The sequence below is a fragment of the Sceloporus occidentalis genome, unplaced genomic scaffold (genome assembly GCF_023333645.1).
Source record: "Sceloporus occidentalis isolate IW3139 unplaced genomic scaffold, rSceOcc1.0.p SCAF_52, whole genome shotgun sequence".
Classification (NCBI taxonomy): Eukaryota; Metazoa; Chordata; class Lepidosauria; order Squamata; family Phrynosomatidae; genus Sceloporus; species Sceloporus occidentalis.
The window spans coordinates 5641635-5664337 of record NW_028317032.1 but is presented as its reverse complement, the minus strand read 5'-3'; the positions used below and the strand labels follow the sequence as shown (position 1 = coordinate 5664337).

Here is a 22703-nt window from a genome sequence, read left to right as displayed (position 1 = left end):
GGAGTATTTGCGCATTTGCAAATAAAAGCCACAGTTTGCTGTACATATGCTGTTCCTGAGCCGTATTGCCCTAGAGGAATTTAAGATCTGAAAACTGACTCCTCCGTTAAGCTGCCCTCAGCTAAAGGAGGTTTTCGTCACACGAGATATAATTTTAAAACACAGGCACATTATTTAGGTCAGAGGTCAAAATCTAAAAGTTTGTCTTACCATCCCGAACCTCAAAGGCCAAACTTGTTATTTTCTGCGTCATTATCATCATTGGCCTTGATTTAAAAGGAAACAAAAAGTATAATCAGTGTTTTAAAAAAAAAAAAAAATAAAACAAAATTAAGTAATCAAGTGTAATAAAAAAATCATATCTTAATATAAACAGACTGGGATATAACCACAGATCGGAATAGCTATATATCATGGCTAAGAGCACTATACATTTCTGAACATATGCGATTTGTTGTGGAATTCTATGTTGTCAAAATTGACGTTAAAAGCATTTTTTTGTTATTCTGAAATGATGAAACCAAGGAAACTAACTGTGCCTTTGTGCCTTTTTAACTGTATAAAGACAGCAAAAAGTAAAGGCAAGGAACTAAAGGAATAGCGCTGCGGAATATGATGGTGCTATATCAAACAATAAATAATAATGATAATAACAGATTACAGGGACGGATGAAATGTAAGCTCACACGAGCAGGGCCCTCTTCTTCTCTACCATTAGTTCTCAATGTGTGTTAAACGCTATTGTCAATTATGAATATTGTCATTTCTGTAATATCTCTACGCAATCTGTTGGTGCTTTATAAATGTAACGTAATCTGTGATGTGAAACGCGCTGCTCAATCTCTCGTTTACAGATCCATTTAAACTTAGCTGCCACAGACCTCTGTACGGTCTCTATATCTCTCTGGTGCTGTATGATGCAATAGGATATGATGTCATGTCCCAGTACTCTATATAAAGAAGACTTCCTGGGCGATGAACAGGAGGAAAGTTTGGGCATTGTGTGCGCATAGGCAATAGACCTGACTGCTAGGAGATGGGAAACTAGATGAACGCTGTTTTTAATTGGAACATAGTTTATATCGCTTCACTGATCTCTGAGACCATAATATCTCTATGACTACCCTTTTTCATGTACTTACCCAGAAAAGTCTGCTGAATACTGTCCATAGTCAAAAATATAAACTCTTGCTATTTGGCACAATGTGAGGTATCCCAAAGCAAACACAAAGCAATACCTAAAAAAGAAAGAAGTAACATGTTAATTAAACTAGCGTCAGTAATGTATTCTTGAACATTTCCAGAGCTCCTCATCCAATCATAGAAAATGTAAAATACTAAAGATTTCCCGGCATGAGACCCCTAACACAGGAACAGTCTGAAGGCATTTTACTTTCAAATGAGCTTGTTATATTTCCATCAAATCATTCTGAAGCACATTAGTCATCAGCATGTTTTCCAGAAAACAAAATGCCTATTTATTTAGTGCACGTGCAATCCTGTAAGAGACTTCAATCAGCATCCTTTTAAAATTAAGAATTATGGGCAATTTGAAAATTCAAAGAGGCCCACTGGAGCAGCAGAAGGAGAGGGAGGAACATTAGGCTGGTTAGGGTGGGTTAGGGTATGTCTACTATACGTAGAGAGCAGAAAAAAAAGTGTAACAAAAAAGCTTTTAGTTCATTCTGTAACCCCCTGCCGTCAGAGTGGTTTGGTCTGCTCTCTACTCCTAGTTTGTCTCTTCCCCTTCACTCTGGCAGCTGCTCCTTCACAGGCACAGAGTCCCCGCCTGGGTAGAGATGCAGTTTGCATGCTGCAGACACAAGGTAGTTTATTTCAAACATGTATTACAGCTAATACTGCTAGCTGTTGAGACTACATTTCCCATGAATCTCAGTCAGCACTCAAAAACGGGAGCGGCAAAGGTTAACTTTTACATCATTATGGAGAAGGGGGAAGATAGGGAGGATATTTTACACCCCGCTGGAAAAAAAACCTGTGGATGCCCATGACCATGGGTGACCTAAAACCAGAGGAATATTCAGCAAAATAGCAGCCATTGGGAAAGCCAACAGGGTTTGGTTGATAAACAGTAAGCAAACCAAAATGGCTGAGAACAAAGTGACAAGTCAAGCATGAAGACACTGTGTACTTGGAATAAAATCAAGCCTTTCACATGCTTATCTTTTTTCACCCCCTCACTAAGGTTTTTTGATTGACAGTAAGCTTGATATGATGGCTCTCAATCCCATAACTAACGCATGGCAGACTTTGTGTAATTCGCTTCTAGCTCGCCATTATAATCAAGTAACGAGTTGGGCCAGAATGTTGCCCATAGCTAGACTTCGCCCATCGCCGGCTTGTCCGAGGAGAGTTAATGGTGCACGTTAAATCCAATCCAACACATTTTCAGATAGCTTTCCCACAACACTGACTAGATAATTCACATCTATACGTAGCTGGGATGTACGGTGCAGCCATACTGTTGTTCATATATGCTCTCATGGCAGCTAATTAAACACGCTATCACATAATTAACCCCAAAATACACTCTCAGGGTAGCAGCACTGTACCTAAAGTAAACCGAGTCAATGATTATCATCAGCAGCTTGTTCCAATCAAACGTTAAATAAAAAAAGCACAGATCTATTTGTCTCTATTTATTATTCCAAACATCTGGGCCGTGGAAAAGGTCCAAGGATTCAGCTCTCTGAAAAATCTATCTCAGAAAGATCCAATTTTTACCATAAGTCTGGGAGAGCATAAAAAAGAGAAGGTCAGATTTCTGCTTGGCTGACCAATTTCTTAAATCATTCCATTCCATAAACAAAATCCAACTTCTATTTTGCAGGGAAACACGAAAAAAGGATAAAGCGCTGCTGGCAGCAGAAATCCCTCACTTCTGGCTGATCCACAAACTGACATGAACTCTTTGAGTGCTGAGCATGCGTTGATCAGCCCCACAAGGAGAGTCAAAAGCAAAATCGAGCTGTGTGTATATATATATATATATATATATATATATTCATATCACATGTCCCTTAGATGGAGGACCGGGGTAGGGATAGTATTACACATTCAGCTCAGTAACCAACAGAGACAATAAATACATCAATCATTCCTTATGATGTCACAACTACATTTGCTGATGTATTGCCATTACTAATGACTAATGCCGTTTTGGGTATGTTTGAAATACTGCATTAAGAGGCTACTTTATAAAAAGATATAAGGATTTAGGTAAAACTATCTTGATCTGATTTTCACCAGCTCCCAGAATTTCTCTGACTGTTTTAAGTCTTAGGCTAGGTTTCCACTTGGTTTTTTTTTGCTAAAAACGCCCATAAAAACGCCAATTCAGCCACACAGCGTTTTTTTTGTGAAAAAATGCTGCAGCCAGATGTTAGCTGTTCTTCAATAGGAAATCGCACAATGCCATTTCCACTTGGCGTTTTTTTGTTTGGCGTTTTTTCAGTCCTCTTTGGCGTTTTTCAGCTTTTTTGGGCTCTGTGGCAGTTTTTCAGAATCGCAGCATGTTGACTCTCTGGCGTTTTTTGCAAGGAAATCTTGGCGTTTTTCTCCAATAGAAGTCTATGGGAGAGAGAAAATGCCATGAAAAAGCCAGGTGGGTTTATTGCCTTGGCGTTTTTTATGGCGGTTTTTTTCACAGTTACAATGCAGAGGATGGACCCAGTATCTGTGTGTCCTACGAGAAATAGGCTGGAAACAAACAGTTTCACACAAAACAAAGTTCATATTGAATTTTACACCATTGGGAACAAACATCCAATACAAACAAACATACCCAACTGGATCCTGCGTGCCAAAAATTTGCACCATCATTTGGGGCCAATCTTCCTAGTGGAGCAGACATTCGGAATAAAGCATGCCTTACAAACCACAGAAAAGAGACAAAAGGGTCCGCCGGGGGGGGGGGGGGTGTTTAAGTAGAACTCTACCAAGGAAATGACATCAGGAGGGGGCAGATACTTGCCATGTATCCTAATCCCTTTTAGCTGGGTGAAGCTTCGACCTAAGGTCAAAAAAGCAATTTCCACAGAAAGGCTAAAACGCCAGAAAAAACACCAGAAAAAACAGCAAAACGCAGGTAAATGCAGTGGCAGTTTTCTTGGCGTTTTTCCTGGCGTTTTTCATCAAGAAAATAACGCAGAACAAAAACCCAAGTGGAAACCTAGCCTTAAAGCAGGAAAAATGGGCGGACTGGATGGGCCAAATACGTCGTCAAATTCAGCTTCTATGTCAAACCTTACCCTACTATTACTGTTATCCTGTGGACTACATGGACAGGGTGTAAAAACTGACACTCCGCACACCACAGACACAGATAAACACAAAAATCTACAATAAACTGTTTGTATGTCAAACTGGTTAAAAGGCAGGGTGTAGAAAGTAGTTGGCTACTAATAGGGTGTAGGGTGAACTAGTAGGGTGTAGAAAGTATCTGTCTGGCTCAGTCTAGATTAGCAGAACAGAATTGCATAGAGAAAGGTGTACAGGAACACTAAATGCAAGGACACTTAAGTCCTTGTTACTGAAGATAGACACCCTGGTGGCCTTATGAGGAATTGCAAGTAAAACACATGAAAAACACCAGGCAGTGGTCTAAAGTTCGGCCACCATTACAACCCCTATAACAGATAAATATATAAATGTACAAGATTCGAAAACAGAAACGGGTATCATTAACACCAAGCTTGCAATGTAGTTTGCTAGTTATGTCCTTGAGAGTAGTTCTTCTCAAACTGTAGTGGATAAACCATCCAAGGAGTTTATTTACTAGAATGTTTAGGCTCTAACTTAAATGTAACAATTATAACTGGGTGTTTTTATATTATTTTATTATTGGTCTCAACATATTTATAAAAACAAAGCAAGAACTTTGAGAAACCCTGCTTTAGAATATGTGTAATGCCTTAATATGTGTGTTGTGTCTGGCCATAGCACGCATCAATTAATATGCTGAAAATCAACCATTTGGAATAATAATAAAAATAAAAAGGTAAGTCTATCTGTCCTCTGCGTGAAAGAATACTGATCAGAAAAGCCAATTGTTAGTAAATGTGTGTCAGTTTCTGGTATACATTCAGAACCAGCAGGACCTTAGGTAGTGCCTGAATTACTGTATATATTATACATCAGATGGCCAAATAAATAATAATAATAACGTATGTGTCCTAAGACATCTTAGCCAGGATCCTACATGCAATTTAGGGATATTCACAGAGAAGCCAAAGGATTAACAAACAAAACAAAAAACAAAAAAAATGTCAACCAAGGAACTGATATGATGTCAGCTTCATATTGTTAAATATTTTCATTCCAATTTTTTTTCCCAAAACTGCCGGGTTTCACAAAATAGTTTAGTCGAGAAATGGCAGTATGTGGCATACTAAAGGTTAAACGGAACAAAAAATAATTTCTCAGCTGCTGTAACTGTGGAATTCATCCGCTGGAGACACCATTATCACAAAGAGCCTTTTGTAAAGCAGTGTATGAAAAATGCTTTATCGAGCTCTTCAATAATACTCTGTGTTATGGACGGAGCAGCTGGCGACATTATAACACAGCCTGGTGCACCCCACCCTATCTCCAAACTCTTCCGGGGGGCGATGATGCAATATTTTAACTGTATTATAGCTATCTAATGATTAACCGAGATACCAGGGTACGTTCATACAGTACAAAGAGCACGAGAGGACGGGAAACGGTCTTATCCTCTAACCATCAAACACAGACAGAAACCCTGAACTTCTTAGAAGACCAGAAGAAACTTGTCCAGAGTATCAAACGTTACGAGTCCCAAATAGAGCCCAGGGGAGATCTCAATCTGCATGTCAGGGTTTTCACTCATATTAAGGGTTAACTTGGCACTTTTTGATACAGAAAATCATAAGCTCTAGTTAGAATGACCTTCAGAGCAAAGTGCAGGAACCTTATACCATCTCCAGTTTTTCTTCTATATGTAGTCCCCGTGGAAGTCAGCCTCTTGTAGGGGCCATGGGGTATTGATGAAATTTGCTGAGCACTTCCACTCTCAGTATCCTCAGGTTTGTGTGATTTTACCTGCATTGCATACAATATGCCCACGAACCAGAGGTTAAAAAAGGAAAGCAAACCAAGTGTAAATTTAGCAGTGCGATAATGTGTTAGCAGCATGACAGCGACTTGTGAGAAACAAAATGCAAGGATCGCGTGTCATTTTAACATAAGTCAAGATGATTTGAATGTACACTTGTCCAAGGCTTCAAGATGCCATGGAAACCAGGCTGATTAGAACGGAGAGCTAAATTCAATAAAGCCAAGCGACACGAATGTCACACACAGACGCATGCCGGGCATTACAAAAGCTGCATGTTTTCTTTGACTCCCATCCTTCATAATAAAGACATAGAACGCATCGATCACGTACACTCCAGGGGTAATACACAGAGTATACGGTGAATTCAGGACAGAGAGTCACAGTCACAGTAACACCGCAGACTCTGGCCTAGGCACAGAAACCGGATCTTGGAGTCTGACCTGTTACACCAGGGAACCAACCCTGATGGATCACCTTTAGCACTACAAGCAAGGACAACTACAGTTCCAATGATGTATCAAATATTAAGTCAGCTTTTGTCGCAGAGACAGACAAACAACAAGCAAATCCACTGCTACTCCGGTCTTCACAAGGCACTAATAAATTAGTTATTCTCACTAGTCGAGGTTCCTGGACCATGCAGGCCCCTTAATGAGGATAGAACTAGCTTAGCAAAACCAATGTGCTCACACATAAAGGAGACGGCACGGCCCTATAACATTTATATGAACAGATTGGTAGGTTATGGATTCTGGAAAACAGTGTAGCCTTCCTTATGACTGGCCTTTCTGGGCTGTAGTGGCCATGCATGTCCTAATGTTCTGTTTCATTAATGGAAACCAGACATAGACCCATATAGACGAGAAGGCTCAATCATGTCTTTTTTATAATAGGACCCTTGGTAATAATTAGCCGTTTCCTCTCAGTCCCTCCATTTCAAGACCCTTCTTCTCAGCATTTCTTGCTATTCTTTAACAAGTAAATTTCCCTCTAGGAATAAACCAGAAACATACTTGCTGTTGGATGCATAGTTGACCAAAGTGCCTTCTGTAATGACAGCTCTGAGCAGACTGAGTATGGAAGCTTACACACAGAGTATCAGAATGTTCCTGCGCGAGTTATGGTGGAAGCCTCTCATTCTCACCGCCGTCAGCGGTAACTTCCCCAGAGAGCTAAAGTGGATAAAAATCGGTAGGTTCCTAAAGCAATGCACGTGAAACTCAACTTATTGTTCCAGGGGACAGAAGCTACTACTTTCCACGATTTTACGGTTCTGGGTAAAACTTTGTATCCAGCTCGTCTTCTGTGTTGGCAACAGCATGTATCCGGACTACTCGTCCCAGGATATAGACGTTCAATAGGCCAGGCTGCTCCAAGTCCTGAGCCTGTGACTTCTATATAATCATTGAGAGAAACAAAACTCAATGCTGTGAATGAGCATTCCGCACTCCCGCTATTTCTGCGTTACCCCACATCACCCCAAACTGTGTCAAACTTCCCAGTCAATTTCTGAAGTCACTCATTATATTCATCATACACAGCCCATACATGACGTAACACTGGAATTACCCCCACCGCTCCAATGTGCTATCTATATATCCTCCTAAATATTTGTATAGTCGTCCCCCAATGTATATTTGGACAGTGATAGATGAATATGGAAGAAACATATGATCAAAAAAGGCTTTGATGTCTTCAACTGCAATCTTCCGATTTATTGCAGACTACACAGATCTATAACGTGAGCGGATTCAATTATTTCCAAGTTTATACGGTGTGGGTGATGCTCTTTTTTTTACAAGGTGACTTAGAAAAGCCAGATGGATGATCGCTGTTGCCTTCTTTGGTAAAACCTTCTCATTTATTATACTTAGAAAAATGCAAATGAAAATAAATGGAATAGTAATAAAATGTTCACTTCGTGAGGTGCAAATAGCTTTAGTATAATCATATGCAGTGTGCAGGGTTGTCTCCGATAGTCTTTCTATAGCATTACGAGAAGCTTTTATACTTTTCCAGAGGTCAAATGACTAAAAGTTTTGCTCGGCGTGAACTGCATTGATTTCATGTCAAGCCCAGCTTTAATGTTTCACAGAGCAATAGATTCTGGCAAGTGACGAATGACATTTTTCTGGACACACCATGGCTCTATAGTCTCTGTAGTCAGACTCAGATCAAGGACAAAAAAATGCCTTCAAATGCACTCAAAGCAAGTAGGAGAACAGATACGAGAAGTGGTATTGAAGGTATGCGGTACTTACAGCTCCATATAGCGCTAAACCTATATGCCGCTCTCTTTCATAAAGACCTACTAACATGTCAAGGAAAATAGTGATTCCACTCAAGTCAAAGCTGGAATTCAAGAGCAAAGTACTCTAGACTGCTATCTACCGATATGGCATGCAAACTCATGATAAGAAACAATAACAGGCCACAATAATATGATCTTCTACGATTTTCTAGGAAACGTAGCGTTGCGGCTCCAAACAAAGTTAAAGTGCAAAGTTAAAGTTAAAGTCTCCACATCTCAGTATAGGATCAATGACATCACGCAGTCACTCCGAACACATCTCAGTATAGGATCAATGACATCACGCAGTCACTCTGAACACATCTCAGTATAGGATCAATGACATCACGCAGTCACTCCTAACACATCTCAGTATAGGATCAATGACATCACGCAGTCACTCCGAACACATCTCAGTATAGGATAAATGACATCACTCAGTCACTCCGAACACATCTCAGTATAGGATAAATGACATCACTCAGTCACTCCGAACACATCTCAGTATAGGATCAATGACATCACGCAGTCACTCCGAACACATCTCAGTATAGGATCAATGACATCATGCAGTCACTTCGAACACATCTTAGTATAGGATCAATGACATCACGCAGTCACTCTGAACACATCTCAGTATAGGATCAATTACATCACGCAGTCACTCCAAACGCATCTAAGATCAATAACTAACATCAGGGCAGGACTAGCGATGACAAAGCAGCCCCTTCACTTTACAGATGGATTCTTGTGTTGTCTTCATTGAGAGATCAGGGGGAACTTTGCATAATATCCTCTAGCAATAGAAGCCAAATCTGGAAAATGCAAATATCAATAACTTTACATAAGAACATTCAATAAAGATACTAACGATGACAAGTGATTCTCAGTGCTTTAAGGCTATTGTCTTTCAATGTCTTATGCAGCGCTTATGGGGAAAAATATCAAGACAGACTTATTAACACAACCTTTATTTGGTGAGCAATGCCCCTAAAGGCTAAATGCCTCTTATTATTCAAAAAAGTAATGTTTCCAAGCTGGAATAAAGTTTCAGACACAAATATTTGCTATGTCTGGTAGATTTTTTTTTACAGTTAATAATTAACCCCTCAGGTTGGTGAGTTCCGTGCCAATGTTTAGCCGTGGGGTACGTTGGATTTGTCAGGATTTAAAAGGGATCTGTCTTCAAAAGTGTAGAAAATCATATCTCTGTTTAAATGACACTAAAATGGGGACCAGTGTTCTTTAGGAGATGTTAAAGTAACTTTTTATACCGGTTCGAAAGGCGTACGTTTGTTATTGTGTGTGATTTAAAATGATTCCACTGATTGTAACAGCGCTACGGAGTCTGCTGCCGCTATATAAATAAATGTAATGTAATAACGTCTTTAGGATGGGTTTAATACAAAGAAGGCATAAATATTAGCGAGATCCACTATGCCTGAACATAATTTGTAAGTGAGTTACAGCGAATCCAAAAGAGACAAGGAATGAATAGAAATGGTGGCATTACAAAGTGTGGGGTAAAGCGAAAGCCACATCCAGCGGATCAGGTTCTAGAACACGTGGCACTTGAAGCAGGTGCTAATCCAGCGTAATGGAAATTCTGTCTCTACGAAACGTGATTATACAGAATACTGGGATCTACCCACTGCAGTGTATCTGCAAAACGCAGACATATAACATAAACATATAAAGCAAACCAAGCCAAAGGTTTCCATATATAACAACCACAGCGTGAGAAAATTTTGGGAGCTCTCAGTTTCATGTACGTCCTTGACAGAAGAACACAGAGTATGTTACAGTATTTTGGTACCTGTACAAAAACACAAACCAAATGGGATTTATCATTATTCGAAAATACAAAACCTGGTACAGGAGCCTTCAACGTTACCAACCTAGGCACAGGAGTAATACACGGCACAGGGACAATATAATGAGGAAAATATCAGTATTAGCATTATAAAAGCAAAGCAGGAATAAAAAAGGAACAAACTATTTAAAGATGATCAAGGTGGATTATAAAAAATAGATGGCACTGTTCAAAAGTTTGGGTCACTGTTGGGGTTAATGTTGTAAATGGCTATTGTGGCTGATTTGTAATAGAATATCTTCATAGACGCACAGAGGCCCTTCATCACTCCCATCACTCCTGTGTTCCAATGGCACTTTGTGTTTGCTAATCCAAGGTTAAGTTTAAAAGGCTAATTGATCGTTAGAAAACTCTTTTGCAATTATGTTTTTTAATGATAACAGCTAAGCCACCCCAAACCTTTTGAACGGTAACGTGGATAGATAGATAGATAGATAGATAGATAGATAGATAGATAGATAGATAGATATCCACTATTCTACAATGCTTTTTAGACGATTTTACTGTCCCTTTAAAAGAAATCGCTCCTAATTATTTATCTGGACTGAAGTTCCTTTTCCGTGCGCTCATTTCCGGTGACGCTGCTTTGCTGCGGCTTTCTGATCTCATACAATTTGTTTACAGAATGTTGCCTGCCTAATTGCTGCAGCATACACCCAGCTGTTTCATATACTTTAATAATACCGGGCTGTGAAGGCATTCATTAACTGTCCATAGGCACAATATTTGCATCCAGCTTATGAAACAGGCACAATTTCTCTGCATTAATGACACTTGGCTCTATGGCCAAGCTCAACATGCCATAAACTGTGTTCTTTACTAGTAACACCTTCATAGGAAATGCTGTTTCTAAATTACATGTGAACACTTTAGATGTTTACACTGTTATATTTTTATATCATAGAATCCTTGTTTAACCCCTTTCGTCTTTAGCTCTCTCCCCTTCTCCCTGCCTATTTTCTCCTCTCTATCTCTCTCACTCTCTAACTCACCTCATCCTCTCTCTCTTCCTTTATTCTGTTCCCATCTCTCGCCCTCTTCTTTCATCCTTTATTTCTCACAATTCTCTATTTCATCTGCTTTCTACCCATTCCCACCACTCCCTACAAAATCTGTCATGCCCACCTCTCCCCTAAAGTCACAGTGTCCCCACCACTTCATACTTCACATACTGAAGGGGGCTGATGCTTCTGTTGTGGGCAGGTGCCTAGCACGTTGATGTAAAACATGTTATACTACCCAGTGGTGGTAGTGTACGTGTTAGCATTTGGTGTTAGCATGTGTGAGAGTATGGTGTTTGCATGTGCATGTTATTGTATGAAGTTAGATGGTGGGCATGTGTGTGCATAGTGTTAGTGTGAGTGTGTGTATCAGCCTATGGTATTAGAGTGCATGTGTATGTTAGTGGATGGTGTCAGAGTGAGTGTGTCAGCATATGGTGCTAGAATGCCAGGGAGGAGCCTAGGGGTAGCGATGAGATGGATACAGATAGTGTGTGTGCATGTATGGTTTTTGAGTGTTACTAAGCCATAAAAGTTATCAACTTATCAAGACACCAAATGGATAGACTTTTAGCATATTCCTGCTGGTGGATCAAAAGACAATTATGACCCACGTTCCTTCTGCCACTCTATAATACATTCCTCGTGATATCTTATAGTTAAATGATTTAGTCTCTGCAGAGTTCAAACTAGCCTGCTTTGTACTTTAAATAACTCGGCTTTACCCAGATCAGTCCTAGGCTTTCAGCTGCTTGTAACCAATGAATCGGAAATATTTCAGGGTTAGTCATGCTGTAGCTCCTAAACATTCACATACAAAGGACAACCTGTGAAAAAGCCTTATCAGATGTCTCTGAGCTATAACATACTGTGTTTGCCAAGTCATAAGCGGAGCAGCTACACCCTGGATCAGCTGTCTGGATACACAGTTACAGCGGCGGCTGTGCATCCAGAGCAAATAATGTTTTTCCCCCCAATTGTTATGAAGCCAGCTGATATATGGAGATTCAGGAACTTCAAACTGACAAATGCACGTACCAGCTGCCCATCATGTGCTCCATGGCCCACGAGGCACTTACACCTGCCAGCCCAGACCCGGATCTATAGTTTGAGGAGAGTTGGATTTGTACATTTCAGGAATTAAGCCTAGCTTAGACATGTAGTCCATGCTCTGCGCTTGGATTTACCAACACGGCTTACACCAAGATTTTGGATCACTACATTACCCTTATTTATATAGCGCCAGCAGATGCCGTAGCGCTGTTACAATCAGTGGAATAATGTAAAGTCACACAATAACTACTTGCTACAAAAGGAGAAGAGAGCTCTGCTCTTGTGAGCTAGTCGGTGGTTGAGGAAGGGGGTGAAGCAGTAGGAGACGACGGCTTGAATGGGGATGCGTTGGTCGGGTCCGGATGATCTGTTAATGCTGTTCAGATTGCATGATTAGGATGATGGCTGAGAGTGTTAGGAGGAAGGTTTGTACACTTCTCAAAAAAGGTGGGTTTTCTGAACGAGGTCAGTCGTGAACGAGGAAGAAAGTCTGATGGAGCGAGGAAGGGGATTCCATTGAAGGGATTCAGTACGGGTAAAATCCTGAATACAGGAGTGAGAAGAGGGAATGGCAGTAGAAGAGAGACGCAGGTCATGAGAAGAACGAAGAGGGCGGTTAGGGGTGTATGTGGATAGGAGGGTAGATATATAGGGGGTGCGGATTTATTAAGGGCTCTAATTTGTCAACTTTTTGACAAAGTTGTATTAATAATCAGCTCTTTCAGCAAACACTCTCCAAACCACATGATCACACACCTGCTAACTCATGTTCAAATATATGAAAATCTAAATTAAAAAAAAAGCATAGAGAAGTATCATACTATGTCTCACACAGACCCTATATCAACGAAGCCACAGAAAACACCCTAAAAATTATATTCATACACAGCAGCAAGAAATCAGGTCTAAAGCTAGTAGCCAACAGCAAACTCTACGCCATGGGTGCCATGATTTTGGAGAAAAAGATATATTCCGATCAAAACAGTATTTTACCAGTTTGATACATTTATATTAATTGCTCCTGTGCTGGTGTCATGCCTGTTACGTGTATAGAAGAAAAGGGGTTAAACACTTAACATGAGTATTATGCGTTTCTTAATTTCTTAATGGAGGCAATAAAGTTAAACAAGTAAATTATGGCACTGCGCCTCCCGACTTGGCACAAGGTAGGCAGCTGCTGTGCCAAGAGCGCCTAATCCAATAAGACCCCGGACACTGGATAAAGATAGCAAGGCCGCTTCTTCATCGTGAGAGTCTAATCCAGCAGTTTAAATATCACAGCCTGATCCCGCTGGATTATTAGTTCCACTTGGTTAGAAATAAATGCAGGGGGGTTGTGTTACTGTATAGTGTTTAGTGTGTATAGTGTGGGTCCTTGTCCTGCAGAGGTTGTTTTTTTGCTATCAGGGGTGGATTAACAGTGGAGTTACTTGACCCTTGGTGTAGCTCTTACCTTCCAATAATTGATACTGGGGTATTATTTTGAGCACAATCGTGACAAATGCAACTTATTTTCTTACTGAAAAGGGGATAGAAAATCTTCCAGCATCAGTTTTAGATGTCCTGGTCGGGAGAGTTGAGGCAGGAGGGGTGTTCAGGTAGCTAAGGTAAAAGTACAGGCAAGCATAAGGCAATCAGAATGGTCGAGACAGTCCAGCTGGTCAACAGGCTAAGTACAAGCGGTACGGTAAACAAGCGGAAGGTCTGGGCCGGCAGAGTTCGCGCAGAAATGGGGTGGCAATCCGAGTTCAGGGCAGTCAGCAGGAAGAAAGGGAAATCCAGTAAACGAGCCAAAGGTCGAAGCCAGGGGAAACAATAAACAGCAGGGAGGCAAGGGGGGAAAACAAATGGAGATTACACAAGGCAAGTACACCACAGCTTGTACAACGATCAAGCACTGTTGAGTGTGAGAGGCGTGCTTTTATAGTGTTCCTGGATTGGTGAGCTGGTCTCAGGTGTGCAAGCACCTCCCCCGGGCCAGTTTACACTATGACGATGAATAGGAGAAGCCTCTCCCCTAATGCCAGTGACCCAGCCCCCTTTCTCTGAGGTCAGTGGGGTTGACACGCCCCCTATGATGGTTCTGGAGGTTTGGCACGCGGTGGATCCCAAGGGCCTGGACGGAGGTACGGGACGCCGGTGCTGCATGAGTGCTGGTCTGGGGGCCTGACGCAGACACTGCAGTTTTATATCTCTAGTTTCTATGCAAAGCACTTTCATAACTCCAGGAACACTTTACCAGATTGTACATAAAACTTAGATGGATTGAGTGTCGCTTAGAAAAGATATTATTTAATGAGCTCCACATTATAAATCACAGATGCATGAGGTGGTAGTATTTCCCAGAACAGTCCTATAAATGCATCAGTGAAACCTCAAAGGATGTGGCTACCCAACGAACCCCCACGCGTTTCACCAATTGAGTTTTTATTGACTATAAAACTTAAATTGTATTGAAGATGGATAAAAGGGTCGGGTCTATATTTTCCACATGTATCTTACATATTTTCCTGTTCTCAAATTGCCCTTAGTGTTTCCCTTAAGACGCAGTTATACTATTGTCTGAAGTAGTGTAGCCCAGCGCCTGGTGCATGGTGGGTTGGCATATATTCAGCGCCTGTTACCATTGTTGAGGATTCTGAAAGACAAAGTATGTATCGCCTGTGATTATTCCGAAGCCCCTGGGACTCTGCAAACTTCTATAGAAACTTCAATAGAAAACAAAGTGTCGGTGGAGCCGAATACTCGGATATCAAAGCTCTCTTTTATGGAACGGCAATAAATTTAGCTCCCTGTTGCTTCTAATGACAGGAGGGAGTTAGATACGGAAACATTTTATTGAAATGTATCTCATTAAACCGTGAAGATAAACATTAAAGAGGCCGTTTCAAATCACTAGTTGCCACAAGTGATGCGTATTAAACTATCAGCTATCTTGCTCTTCGAGAGAAACTCATATCCCCTCTTAAAACGAGTATGCCTCTTAAAAGCCATCACTTCGCATTTAATTAACTTGTAGTTTGGAACGCCACTTAAGAATTTTTCAATTAGCAAATTGTTTGATTTTTTTTGTTTTGAAGGTTCTTTTTTGGTGTAGTTTTACAGTTTCCTTGTAGCAACATCGCTCAACAATACATTAATAACGGTCGGTCAACCTCAATGCGAATAAAGGACCGTGCAGCAGCTTCAGAGCCAGAGAACGATATAATCAGCTGGTCCATAGACACGTAAAGGAGCGACGTAAAGAAGGCAGCAATTTTGGCTGGTTTTCGGAAGGAATGCGTGTCTTTTATATTTACTGTACTGAAATCAAAGATAAATCTGCATTTATTGGGATCCGATTCCTACCCATATGTTTTCTGACCCCTTGCAGTCAGCCCCTGCTGACTGATCAATACTGACGGTCTTCCACAAATTCTATTCCAGCCGGTCTAAAAACCGTAGAAAGCCTTTAATGTTGTTTGTGTAACCTGGCACAGGACTGTATGATAGAACCACTTCTTTATAGTCAGCAAGATCTGTACATTAGCCTGCTAGCGATGGCGTTATACTTAATCATAACTATATGGCCTGACCACGAGGTGTGGGAAGCGCCTATATTGCGTATGGCGTATCTGGACTGAAGCACTGAAAATAATTTATCGCTAGTATTATTTATTATTATATCTGACTCCAGGGGCAAAAAGTGGCAAGGCCTGCCTTACTAATTGTTTCCCAGCCGTAAGCTTACCTTCTATCTCTCAGCGTCCCTCTATTCCTCTCTATATAACTTAACTATTAGTGCTGGATTCAGGGGAAGTGACAGATCTACTTTAATTACATATTTAGCTATCTTTGCAAAGATAGCATTAAAATAAAAAAATATCCACAGCACTTCAAAATTCCAAACACAACGCAAAAAAAGAAATAAATTCTACTTTTAGAAATATTATGTAACCAATTTCTATAAATAGCATCAACACATCGGCAAATATTTGGACATTTTGGATATTTGGACTTTTGTCCTCTAATTTACATTCGCAATATAAGCAGTTTAACAGCCAGAAACAGATGATCAAAAAGCAATTTAGCTGAGCACCGGAGATGAAAATGAATTAAACCTGTGAAATAATGATTTAAATCAGAGCATTTCAGATCTCTTTCACCCAAAGCTCTAGAATGCCCCTTTTCATCTGCAAAAATCTTTAACCTCTATTTTTTCTTTCATTTTAGTGTTTAAAAGGGAATCTTTAACCATAAAACAAATAACACAACAAATAATTTATATTAATCGGTTTTCTTAATAGAGGATTATAAATGACGATAACATTGACTAACCCTGAATGTACACAAATTTAAAGAGGATCAGTCCGCTTCCAAAAACAACGCTCGTGTGATACATTTGTAGCGGTTTCTAAGTTGAACCGTTGCCACCAGGCTGAAGAAATCCCCATAATGGTGAGTTTGTATTTCTATCAGACAGATTGGGATTCTACAGCTCGGTGGGCCGGTTAGGGCAGATCATCTGGTCTCCTCAGTTGCCCAGGATCACCACAAATTACAAAAGTAATCCTGCACAAAGTGACACTCCAAATACTTATAAAACACCAAAATGTGCTTAAAACATAAGGAATTTTGCACTTACAGAGAATAATAAAATAGTACGGTAAAACTGTAAAAACTAAATAGTGATGGTTTCACTCGTGAGATAATGTGATAATGAGGAGCTACGTAGGAACACTTCAAAAGGATGTCCACGTGTAATAATCCTTATAGAATGAAACGAGAACCCAATACAGAAGGTACAACAAACGGGGACTTTAATAGATACACTTCACCAAAGCTGATAGATGCCAGGGGTTCAGAATAAAGTCCGCAAGTTTCACGGTCAAAACTGGTGGGATTTTATCAGGATCCTATCACTAATTTTGCCCTATTAATACCCGAGCTGCTTTGTGAATTGTTTCTGTTGGCCACCTCTTATTTCTTGTTATATTGTTCCAGGATCATCACAGCCTGTGGGACGGGGGGGCAGCTCAGTGGGACACTGCTTGAAAATCAGGAGAGCCCAACCCAAAAAAGATGCTGCGGGGACAAATACAAGTCATTTAACAGTCTTAATAACTGACGTCTTGGGGTATCTCAGCGTTACCAGCTTGTTAACGCAAGTCTTTCTACATTAACAATCTGCACAAGTGTGTCAGTAATACTATCAGTAGGATTAGCAGGTTTTATTGTCATGTATTTGGCGCTACAATAACACGCAACAAAGTTTTTGGTGGAATCTCTCTAAAGCCCAGGCGTACTGGAGGAACACTGTCCCTATTGTACTACGGGGGCCCGGAGCTCCATCAATGCTTTATTAAGCCAGCCTGTCCCACTGCATAAAAATAGAAGAAGAATTTAACACGGTACCCACCATGAGACAGAAACATTCGCTGCAGACTTCAATGTTTGCAGTGTTTAAATATTTAATATCAATTAGAAAAGATGTAATTAAAGCCTGTTGTTTAATATGCTAGCACAGACAGTAATTACTACACTTTATACTAGTAATTGTATGAGGAATGAGATTTGGGCGCTGTATCTATCTTACCATATCTAAACATATTTAAAAAAAATAATCCTGACGTTGCTAGTTATAATCTTTTTCAACATAAACTATTGGTTCTTCATCGTCGATACCTTTTCTGTTAAATAATGTATAGATGACGAGTCTACTTTATGTCAGAAAACTATTACAAACTATCAAAGGGCTGATAAACAAAAAAACCCCATGACCTTTGTATCCGAATCTTAAGACTTGGATACAGAATGTAAATGAATGTTGAATTCTAGCATAAAGGTTTTAAAATAGCAAAACAACCAATGGGGTGTCTTTGTTCCTTGACATATTTCATATATTTTTCTGTCCCACTTTAGGTCCCTCCTCCCTCACTTGATGTCCAACTTTTCTAGAAGCTCAGAATATTTGTTGGGTATTGATGTACAGTGGCGTAACTAAAAAAAGGCACAAAAATTACCCTGCCCCCCCCACAGCTAGTCTGTGCCATCCTTGCCCCCAAACAACTTGTCTGTGCCTTCTTTGACCTTTGCTCCATCTTCCAACATACAACAAATGTAAACACACCTACACAAATTACACACACTTACTCATACTCATACACATACTCCACCTCACCCCACTTACACATCCATACTCACAAACACCTACACATCCCTGCTCACACAAGTACACTCCCATGCCCACACACACAAGTACACATCCATGCTCACATCCATTCATACATACATATATATACACAAACACATATCCCACCTCCGGCCCCCGCTTACCTCTCACCGCTCCTACAGCTTCTTCTCCGGTTGCTCACACATTGTGCGACCAGCCTCGGTTCCACCCCGGGGACACGTAACGCCACGTGACCCAATACGTTCCTGTCTCACCGTGCCGGTTCAAAATAGTTTAGAAAGGGCCCTTCCGACCTGGATCGGTTTCTAAACAATTTTGAGCCGGGAGAGACAGGAACACGGGGCCCGGCCCCACGTCGCTGTTGCGACCACTGCAACCCCTTTAGTTACGCTACTTTAAAGAGCAAAGATAAAATATATTCTTCTCCCTTTACATTCCTTACTCAGTTATGTAATTGGCAATAATTAGGTCACAAAGTGAACCCTTGGTGGAGCCCTGTCTCTAGATGCAACACCTTAAATAAACAAGTCCTTCTGGCCACTCTAAATGTTGGCAGGTATGAGAATAAAAGCAAGAGTGATCAAAAAACAGAGCAAAAAGCAAGATGGCTTCCTCTACAAAAGGATTGTCACAGCCACATACAACTTGGGCCAAACGTCATTATGTTGATAATGTAATTTGGTAGAATGGGGTACAAGGGTCATTTAGACAACAATGCTGTACATTATTTTAGACGTTAACGTTACCCTGACATTGTAAGCTCTTGTGATTAGAGGCCTCCCGCTACGCTACACATTACTCTTTATCCCCGTTCTAATGAGAAAGGTCCAGTACCTTTGAACAAAGAATGCTATAAAATCATTTTTGTTAAGCTTTTGATGAAATAAAAGAAAACCAATATTGGAAAACCAGTTCCGTGCCAGCCGAATCATTTCGTTATACTTAATGAAGAAGCAATCAATTCTTATTAACGAGAAATGCAAGGGCACCGCATGAAAATGTACAATAATTATTAGATCGCCTTTCTGCATGAAATGTCTGTAATCACGGGGTGAAAAGGCCGTTTACTTCTAGGTAGCTACAAATTAATGAGGTAAAATAATGAGGCGTTTGTGATCCTCAACGAGCCTTATCCCGCTGCCTAATGAAGCAGAGGGGGGAGAACAGCCAACGTACCGGGTTTACACGTCATGGACCGTTACAGCTGACAGTACTGACCAGGGAGCTGGGCCGCGTGTCACCGATCAACTGGAACGGAGGCCTGTCTGACCTCACAAACGCAAAAATTCCCACAGAAACTCCCCAAAATCTTGTGGAAAGCCTTCCCAGGAGAGTGGAAGCTGTTACAGCTGCAAAGGGGGAACCAACTAGATATTAATGTCTATGTGTTTAGAATGTGATGTCATCAAAGTCCCTTTTGGTGTCCTGATACTTTTGTCTATATAGTGTATCTACACAGATATCTACTCAAATATGGAAAGCGCACGTGGACGGAGATAGTGGAATGGTCCAAAATAAAAATAGGTCTCAGTGGTGGAGGATGTTATTTACCTCACTTCTGAGGAACAAAAATCATTTCTTTAATATATTTATACATGGAGGCAAAAACAATAGGTTGGCGGTCCCGCTGACTTCACGGGAAACACAGCATTGTTGGAGTGGTAGTGGACGGGGAGTGGGGCGTGAATCTACACTAGATACCCCTTTAGTTCTATATTATCCTCCTCCTCGAATCCTAGTTTAAAATCTCCTCCAACCTCCGTACAATCTTCTCCCAAGTGCAGCAGCCTCCTCATCCCATGTATTCTATTTTAAAAGACCAATATGGCTTAAGTAGCATAGATCTGATTTAAAATAAATTGTGCCAAAATCATAAATAATTCTTACCTGTGTATATTTTCCACTCCTGCTGCAATCATGATGTAATAAGAGATTCCACTTTGCACAATAAAATGTAAGGCATACCTAAAGAAGAAAAGGACATTGTGTTAGTCTCAGGCGATGCTTGTTTTCTGGAAGCTAATATAAAGGAGAATACAGCTTTTCTAAAAGCCTACAGGTACCTGAGAGCCAAATGTAGGATGACGTAACGTGAGAGATTCACAAATAGCTGATGAGCTGGCAAGCGATTGTCTCATTCATTCACTTAACTAGTGAATGGGTTGCATTGTAACATTCTCATAAGAGCCCGGGAAAGAAACCCACCACTTACTAAACCTCTTTTAAAGAGCCGGTAAACTTCCAAAACCGCTTTGGCCTCGTTGATAAAAGCCAAAAGTTACTTTAACCTCTCATGGGAATTTTTAGAAAACAGGATCGAGTGAAGCTGGAGGCTGGTGAAGCGATCTTCTCTCACTGCCCCGGTGGGGAGGATCACCCACTTTTATTCACTAATGGTAGAGGGGATCTAGTGAGGATAAAGGTTAGGTAAAAAGCCCATTGCTCACGACAGGAGCAGTGTGTGACCAAAGAGGACCGGATCACAGTCTCCAAGCGGACCACGCAAGTCACCTCTACAAAACTAAACTAAAGTTCCTTTTCAAACTTTTGTGGCCTTGTAGTTTGGACACCCAGTAATGTGTGTTTGGGATCCTACTAATCCTTCCTATTGAAGGTTCTTAAAAGATCAGCCATGGACTTTTATTGGCAATAGAATTCTACGCTTAGCGACATCTATTTATTGCACATTGTAACAGCTAACACAATAATTTAAGAGTTATTGTGGACATTTATCGCTGGCCGTGTAAAGAGACACCTTTTTAGTAACATGAGGCCACGATCTGGGACCTTCTCACACTTTGTTTTATACCTCTAAGTAAAAAAATGTGTGTTCTTTTTACATCTGTTGTTGCTCTATTTATAAAAAAGAAAAAATATATATAATACCAAGAAATATTGGGTCACATCTATTAGAATGCAATACAAATGATGGTGCAGGGTAAATCTGAGTTCATGTATGCTGTAATGATAAAATCTGGCCAAGACTTGCAACAGAGCCATCTATAAAACCACCAAATGGATTTTTAACCCATTGCTCGTGTAGTTTTATTGATTGTAATAATCAAATTACATTTAGGTATATAAAAGGCAATTATGTTTATATAGACTAAGATGTTTAGATTAATGGATGGATAATTGCATATTTTCATATTTAAATCGAGGTCATGGCTCTTTTCTTTGGTTGATTCCATGACAATCCCCATTGTGGGTTTCCTTTTATCCTCCGATACTTTCTTCCAAAACGGAGTCGCGGAACCAGCCGTCTGATAAATCGGAAGGATTGACGGTTGGAGGGGGGGGGACAGCAAATTAGCTGCAGTCCTATATAAGCCTCACAATGGTTGAAATGTACGCTGTGTTGTAATCACATTCTATTAATACCGACCTAATGCTGACACTTTTACAATCAAAAAAACTAAACTATAAGAAAGAGAAACTAACTATTCAGCTATAACTGAAGGGAATTACCAGTTGTAAAGAAGATGACAAACCTCTACATAATAATTCTTATAAAAAAAGGAAGTTTTCTCTGATGTTAGGCAAGAGTTTAGTATGATATTCAGCATGACTATGAGGGCAAGATGCAAAACCAAGTCATGAGATTTGGAGGTTTACTAGAAAAGAAAAGGGTTTTGTTTTTTTTAAAGAGAGTGGATAGTGTTATAACTCTTAACATATCCAAATGGTATAATGCAGCGGCACCTTCATTCCATGGAATCAGGTCAGCCAAAAATGTTTCATATAAACTTCATAGGATGGCTGATTGGAGGCTCTCCCTCTCTGGACCCATATGGGAGCCTGAAGGCAGGGCTGAGGTTGAAGGGCTGGGGTTAGTTTGCACAAGGCAAAGCTAGCACCATATCATGAATGGGGGGTGGCAATGGGCAAGACTGGGTCAGCGGTAGGAAAGCCTAAAAGGTCACCAGTCTTGTCTACCACATGGCGCTATGATCCACATTCTGCTCCTATCAATGTTATAGGAAGCCAGCTTACTGCCAGGCCCAAAAGAAACATGGCACGTGTATCCAGAGTTGAACCAAAGTGAATTTTCCATCAAATTACTTACCATCCAAAGCAAAAGAGTGCAAGATACAGGCCCAGAAGGGTTGCAACTATATGCCTGATTAAGGAGCTAGTTTTGCTTGAATGAAGGTAGGTGCGAAACCAAATAGCAGCAAGCAAGGCAAAAAGTTGGCACGCTACAAAATTCACCT

General features: G+C 40.5%; 1 protein-coding gene across 1 annotated transcript in view; it reads right to left on the bottom strand.

The window, feature by feature from the left end:
- LOC149288374 (membrane-bound glycerophospholipid O-acyltransferase 2-like) overlaps positions 1-22703 on the bottom strand; it is a 64272-nt gene that overhangs the window by 18020 nt on the left and 23549 nt on the right. Inside the window, exons 2-5 of the mRNA XM_089491902.1 lie at positions 22556-22701; positions 20377-20454; positions 1143-1238; positions 211-266 (exon numbers count right to left, since the gene is read on the bottom strand). Coding sequence (XP_089348028.1) covers positions 211-266; positions 1143-1238; positions 20377-20454; positions 22556-22701 — 376 coding nt within the window. The remainder of the gene's footprint in view (positions 1-210; positions 267-1142; positions 1239-20376; positions 20455-22555; positions 22702-22703) is intronic.